The sequence below is a fragment of the Leuresthes tenuis genome, unplaced genomic scaffold (genome assembly GCF_036924035.1).
Source record: "Leuresthes tenuis unplaced genomic scaffold, fLeuTen1.0.hap1 SCAF_16, whole genome shotgun sequence".
NCBI classification, from domain to species: Eukaryota; Metazoa; Chordata; class Actinopteri; order Atheriniformes; family Atherinopsidae; genus Leuresthes; species Leuresthes tenuis.
Genome location: NW_027325370.1, coordinates 8134667 through 8142214, shown reverse-complemented (window position 1 = coordinate 8142214; position 7548 = coordinate 8134667). Strand labels below are relative to the sequence as shown.

At 40.6% G+C, this 7548-nt stretch overlaps 1 protein-coding gene across 2 annotated transcripts in view; it reads left to right on the top strand.

Annotated features, from left to right (window-relative positions):
- The first annotated feature begins 1628 nt into the window (after positions 1-1628).
- Positions 1629-7548, top strand: part of LOC140272438 (adenylate cyclase type 6-like) — a 32302-nt gene continuing 26382 nt past the window's right edge. The window contains exons 1-3 of one of the 2 annotated variants that reach the window (XM_072367890.1): positions 1629-1874; positions 4045-4227; positions 4348-5242. In XM_072367890.1, the coding sequence (XP_072223991.1) occupies positions 4349-5242 (894 nt within the window). In that variant the 5' untranslated portion in view covers positions 1629-1874; positions 4045-4227; position 4348. Of the gene's footprint in view, positions 1875-4044; positions 4228-4347; positions 5243-7548 lie in introns of those variants that run through there. The other variant, XM_072367891.1, reaches the window with a different exon arrangement.

Below are 7548 nucleotides of genomic sequence, written 5' to 3'. Positions count from 1 at the left end.
ATTGTACTCAATCAATATAGATAAAAAAAGAACAGTGAAAGTGTGCCAGCAGACTCTGTTCCCCTCTGCTCTTTTGATTGTAACCATGATCAATATCACTGAAATGTGGACTGGTTTGAAATTGTGTCACCCTGCTAAATTATGCCTTATTAAGGTGATATGTACAGCGTTTTATTTGATCTATGATTAAAAAATTATGGCTGAATGGACAACTTTCAAAATATAGACCCAATTCATCAAAAGTGATATCACATAGATGGTTGACTAAACAAGGCTATACAAGCTTGAGTGGGACTCCACATGGTAGAAGATTGTCTGAAAAAACTACCATATATGTGCAGTTTGAAACTGTAGGATGGAGATTACCTTTATAAATGAGGCTAAGAGCTCATGTTCGTTTACCAAAATAAAGAGTGAAAAGGTATATCAATTTGTCAAGAGAGTTGAAAGGAGAAGTATTTCCAACAGGATGTTAATCTCAAACAAACACTGCAGCAATATGAAAGTGAAAACTGGTTTAGAATCAGAATTGCACACTCCTGAGAAGGTCCACTGCAGAGCTACAATATACATTTAAGGCTTTGTGTAGCACTGGGGTCAATGTAGATATATCAACAAGTGTCTACTTCCTTATGGGCCATGGTGTAGCCATAGAAAATGGACACTTGGTCCCTCTTGCAGATGAGTCTCCATTTTCAGTTAGGGATCTATCACTCTGGAACCATCTATCAGAGGATTTGCTCGACCTCTGTCCACTTTTAAATATATTTTGAAAACTCACTTTTTTTTCACTGTCCTTTTTACTTGGGTCCTGATGGAATGTCATTTTATCATATTTTTCCTGCATCTGCATATGTGTGTGTGCATAAGTATAAATATTTATGTGCATATTTGTATGGTAATTTTCCTACCACACTGCCAATTTACTCTCATTTCCTTCCGTCAATTAGTTTGGAAGTTTTGTTTTCAAATGTGCAAATAAAAAGAATTGTATTAATATTTGAATAAATATAGCATGTTAAACTAATAGGCTATACTCTATGACCTTACATGGTGCTTTTTTATATGTATTGCATAGCTGTAGCCAAATGTTTAATGTTCCTCGCGGGATCCGTCAGGGCGTGTTGTTGTTTTAAACAGTGAGAAGTCAACAGTCCGTGTTAACACCAGTTGCCTTACTGGTTTACAGATTAAACTTAATCGTGTGATTTCAACGTACTGGCTGCTTGCACGGCCATCATACCTGACACTGCTTTTATCCATTGTTTTGCTGTCACAACCGTAAAGACTTCAAGGAAAACACTTTGGAGCAGTTTCAGTTGTATTAGTTTGGAAGCTGATTTTACTAATCATTGCCACTAGGTGGTGCTGGGACAGTTTCATAACTCAGGACTGTCTCAGTTTTATAATACTCTCCTCTACATGCCTGCTTTGATCTGCATCTTGTGTTATAATCAGGGGGATCTGTAGGTTTATGAAGTGAGTCAAAAGTAAAGGAGCAGATAGGTTGTAGCCTAAATCACACACGTGCAGGCAGGGATGTACTCGTGCTACCTCTAGGGGGACTCCTGTGCTCACGAATGGAAATGCAGGTCGCGTGAGTGTACGCGCGCGTGTGTGTGATATGAAACAGAGAGAGAGGGAGAAAGGCGTTGGGATCGTAGTGTCGGGCTCTGGCTTACAAGAGCGAAGGTTGCCCTACTAATTTCGCAGTTTTCCCTGCTTTCCCAAAGTCCCCTCCAGTCGGACAAATCCGCATCTGAAGCGTGTCGCGGCGGCTGCGTGAGGACTGAACACAGGGCTAAACTAGAGCTCCACTGCGGTGTTAAGAGTTACTCCTATTGGGTATATCTGGCATACATGGATATCCGATGGTAAGTACACTGCCTTTCCCAAGCTTTCGCGCGGCTCCGCTTGGCAGCTGCTCTGCACATTGTTCATTTGTTGTAGGTCGGCAGAACTGAAATGCAGTCAGATGATACAGCAGTCGGGAAAAAATGCCAACAGCTGACTTGTACTACGATGTTGTGCTGTTGTGATTGCGGCGGGGTTGAGCAGCCAGAACACTTCTGCAGGACTGAACACAATAACATATGCAGACGTGTGTATATACCATTAATTTACACTTTTTTAAAGGGTGATTTTAAATAAGTCAGATGTTTGACAGTTTGCTTTTTGACCACCAGCGTTTCACTATATTTTTCTGTTCTTGTGAGCTGTTTGGAGTCTAAACATGACACGTTTTTGTTGCGATAGACAGGCCCATGTAACCTAAATTTACCCTGGTAGATTAGACCCTTTTATCGATATCTACAATGGTCATGTAAACTGCACTACACATCCCTGTGATTTCTAGGGATTCAGTGCCAAGAAGACTGAAGTTCCCCGACGGAATGTTTCACTCCTGATAAGTTGGTAAAGGCGGTGATGTGTGTCGAGCTGCACAGACTCTGGGCTGTTCAGGCTGCCCGGTCCTACACTGTCTCCATGTGAATTGTGCTTAAAGAGGCTACATGTGAACACGGAGAGCTGTCGACTTTCCCTGTAGGCTACTTGGTGCGTCCTGTTATGTAATGCGCTTCGTCCGACTGCCCGCAACCAGACAGCCAGGCCTACATGTAATTTTCTAAAAAATGTTTTCTAACGTCACGTTTTACAATGAATGCAGCAAGACTAATGGCTCGTGTCCAACCCTAATAAAATCATAGAGATAGCATGGTCTTTGTTCATTCAAAAAGCCAGCGTGAGCATCCCAATCTTAATGTGTAATACATGCAGGACGGCTGACTCAACTCAGCACATGTGATATAGACTCAATGCATGATAGATAGCAGATGCCTGCATGCACAGATTGTATTACATAAGAGCTGCATGACCTGTGGTTAATGTATCAAAGGTGAGTAGAGGTAAAAGGTTATTTGTGCATGAACAAGAGTCCACATCATGCCAGAGTGGGTCACATGCGTAACTGATGCTCATAACGTATCAATAACACGTTGATTATTGCACCTATTAGCGATTGTTCTGATTGGCTACTGATATATATATAATTTGTTTGAGGGATAAACCGCTCCACCTTGGTTTTGAATGGATATGTTTACCACAGATTTAGAACTCAGTCTATGAACCCTGCTATGTATTCGAAGCTATACTCTTTCAACCAGATTTTTAACTCATATTACAAGCTGCAAGTGATTCTAACCATGTCCATGAGTGCAGTTCATGTGTGCTCTTCCCAACATTAGTCTCAGCTCATTCAGCCTGGCAGAGATTTGCTTATTAAGTTTAGAGGTTAGCAGTGTCCTTGACATGTGCAGCCAGAAGCCAGCTATAGTGAGTCATCAAAGCTAATGGAGGAAGCATGGACAATTTAATCTGGACTGGAGAGCTCTTGATCTCTGATGGTGCCCACTCATTGGGCCTTTGTTGTCAAATAGAGCACACCCATCACTGGCCACTCAAGATGTTAAGGGCAGATTGCAGTGATAGAGCGTAGCTGAGTGCTATTTCCACCAAGAATAGTTGTTCTTGGTGTTCCAAAAGCTCCCTGTGGTAAAGGCTCAATAGCTAGTGACCAGTACAGAATTTGTTAAAATAGGACTGCTTTCAGCATTTGATAACAAAATGACCATGAATCTGCTGCGTGAGGTAGTATAATTGAATGAGTTTTTGCTATCACGATTCAATGTTTTGCAAGCAGAACAAAAAATTGAGGAAAGCATGGAAATACTCTCCCAGGCTGTTGGCAGCATGTGATGAAAGAGAGTGTAATGTACAAGCCACATATTAAATGTCATGTATTGGCTTAGTGATTGATTCTAACATTTTCAGGCAAAACGTCACATATAGGTATGCATATGGAAGCACAACATGTCCGTGATAATAACCACAACACATGTGATATGAAAAATGCATGTTTTCCTGCGTTTTTATGTATATATCATGATCCTGATCCTTAGGGAATTTTATCCTTAGGCCTTGTTTGTTCAACAACATCACATACTTTGTTTGATTATGTGTGTCTTGTGTTTTTTCTTTATTTAGGAAAACAGGTGGTTTGTAGAGCTACAAGGTGGTGTATAGGGTTGAAACAGAAAGAACAGCAGCTCAAACACAGACTCACCTCTGATGTCTCTGGCCAGTCTGAGCTCATGGTGTGTGCTCGCTGGAATAATCTAGTGCCCTGGCCAAGGAGCGCAGTTTCTACATACAATAAAGCCCACACAGGTGAGAGGATCCTAAAATCTCTACATCCTTAAAGCTGATGTATTGCTGGCAGCATGTTCAGATCAAATGCGCTAATTTGGGGAATGTTTCTGTGAAATTTGACATAATTTTTTTTATTAGGATGTCGTGGGCCAGAAGCCTCTTCGTAGGCAGAGAGGATGAGCGAAAAACAGCATGGGGAGAGCGAAACGGCAAAAAGAGGAAGAACAGCTCCTCACTATGCAACCCACGTTACATGAGCTGCCTGAAAGACTCAGAGGACTTAGAGACCCCTAATGTGGCCCCTCAGCATTACCACTGCAGAGCAGGTACCAGTGGGGGCAACTTTGGCCAGCGTTGTGCCTGGCAGGAGGACCACTATGGGAAAAGGATGGTCGGCGGGGGCGATCTAGGTTTAAAAGCTGTGGACCTGGGCTTTGATGATGGTGATCTAAAAGGCAGAAAAGAGGAAGAATTAGGGGAATTAGCAGAGAGCACCTGCAAGATGATGACTGCCACAGACTGCTGGATGGGAGTTTTGTGGGTTTTCCAATCCAAAACATTTCAGTCCGCTAAGCTTGAACGTTTGTACCAGCGCTACTTCTTCAGACTCAACCAGAGCTCTCTGACAATGCTGATGGGGGTGTTGGTGGTGGTGTGTGGAGTCATGCTTACCTTCCACTGCATCCACACAACTCTCAATGTGGCCTACATCTCAGTACTTTCTGTAGCCATGGCTCTCTTCCTGGCCATGATGGTGGTGTGCAACCGTAATGGCTTCCACCAGGACTACATGTGGATTGTGAGTTACCTGGTGATCAGTGTGCTGATTGTAGTGCAGGTTTTTGGGGTACTGATGGTGTCCCCCCGCAGTGCTTCAGAGGGCATCTGGTGGACGGTCTTCTTCATACACATTATCTACACTCTGCTGCCGGTCAGAATGAGAGCTGCTGTGCTTAGTGGAGCTGTGCTGTCCACCATACACATTGTTACTGCCTGGCAGCTCAACCAAGAGGACAAGTTCATTTTCAAACAGGTAAGTCAAGGCAGAACTACTGGATTAAATTCAATCCAGTCTGTAAAAAAATGGATGGATATTTACACTAACATCTGAAATTATCTGTTGAGTGAATTCTATGCTTATGCTTCTGTTAGTGTACGTTTGAGCTTTGATTCTGTTTTCCACATCAGAGATCAGAGTGGAAGTAATCTGGCCATTAATTAGTGGGCAGAAAATAATCGGAACAATATGTTTATCAGTTCATGATTTGAGTCACCTTGTGCCAACTTTCAGTCTTGCATTTTCTTCATTTATTCTAATTCTAAAAAAGAATACATGTTTTTTAGACTGTAGACTGTAAAACTAAATGTGTCACATTTAGCTTTGAAAACTTTCCAGCTTTGATCGTGATATTGGATGCTGTGCATTTGCAGATAATTGTATCCTGCAAGGATCAGTACATGAAGTTTTTGCTCGTTACGTAATAACATAATAAAATCAAGGTACTTCGGTGCGGAAAATCCAATACTGTCACAAAGTACGCGCTTACATTGATCTCATATACCCAAAGGTATTTATGGGATGGTTATGTCACTTTGAAAAGTTTGTTAAATCTCTGACCTCCTCACAAATTTTCATTGAATACACACTTTTATATATGTACATCAAAATATGCTGTAATTGTCTCTCATTTGTCATTGTAAACGACAGTTTTGCTCAGAGCAGAAATGTTCACCCAAACTTTGTCCACACTAGGATGAGTCTTTAGCAGTGTGAAATGGACAAATCAAGAGAGTGTCGTCTTGTGTCTTCTAAGTGCTGAGGCCTCGTATCAGTTGTCTTCACAATGCATTATTGAACAAAGCCACAACTGTGAATGTAGTTCTCCATCACAGTGAAGTCGTGTTAGGCAGTGATCCCTTCATGGCTCACAAAAAGATAATTAACAGTAATGACGATGGTTACTCTGTTACAGTGCATTTGCACATGGAGTATTGTTTTGTTTTCTCTTTTTTTAATAGCAGAAATGCCACTTAATTTTTGTGACAATAGTATTCATGCTTCGATATAAAAGCCTTTTCGTTAAAAAATGTCTCTTTGTTTTAAGATGCCATTCCTGATAGATATTGTGGAATGCTGCTTGCTCATAAACATGCAGCAATCAACAAATAATTTATGAGAATACAAAATATATCCCATACGTCCTTGCCACCATATAATTGAGTACAATGTTGTTACTGTATTCACCAGTGGAAATGTCCTACTTTCTCCTCCCATCAATATAGGACAAACATGGTACAGACTCCTCAGCCACATTTCCATGTCAAAGGTGCTGTACTAAAAGTAGATGGTGCAGTAGATCTTGGCAGCTATTCAAATGAGCTTTTTAATGAGCCTATGTTTTGTGCTGTAGGGCAGTGACTGGCAACTCTTTGGGGGTTTGTCGAAGGTCATCTGGCTTGAATGAGCCCGTTTAGCTGTATTGTGGAGGAATATCATGATAACGTAGCATGGTGCCATTCAGGCCGCAATCCTCTAAAACAAGGAGGCTATTGTAGTTAAATGAAATGGGGTGGGGTGCGATACTCAGATTGTGCAATGAATTTTATGAAAAACAGGATGATTACTTCTTCATATTGGAAGCAGTTTGTAATTGCTTCAGCTTGGAGCTCATTGTAAATATTTCTTCTTTGCTTTTGTGTGTGTATTGTTTTGCATGTGCTGCCTATTTCTCATTGTACTAGTTAGATGTACAGAACACTGTACATCTTGTACTTGAGTTTAAAAAACTGCATATGTATGGGACCTCAGTTGACAGTTATTTTCATAAACATCAACCTTCTTCTCATCAATTCATCATACAAGTGTATAATATGGCAAACACCATATATAATTATTTTTGTCATTCTACAGTCTAAAAGATTTGTTACTTTTATTGTTAGATATGTATAAAAAAGTAAAAATACTGAGGTTTGATCAAATGTAGACAGTATATCTTGATCTATTTAGATAACTGCCTATAGTTGAACTGTATAGATGCTTTTGGTATGGTACACACTGCCTTAGAATAGATCAAAGACAGACATTGATATAATATTTATAACACCGCCACTTTTCAAACTATGAAAACACATTCAGTTTACTAGTTCTATAGTGATGTATGTATTTTTCCCACTTTTTTCTTGCCTTGCAATGGTGCCAAAGGTTAGTTTCCATTAATAGCCGTGCAGTGAAATAGTTAATTAGCATAAGAATTCCATTTATGTGTGTTTCTGTGGGGATTTTCCCATGTGCTCATGATGGCCCATGTGCTTTTACTGAGATTTTTTTAATACTCTGAA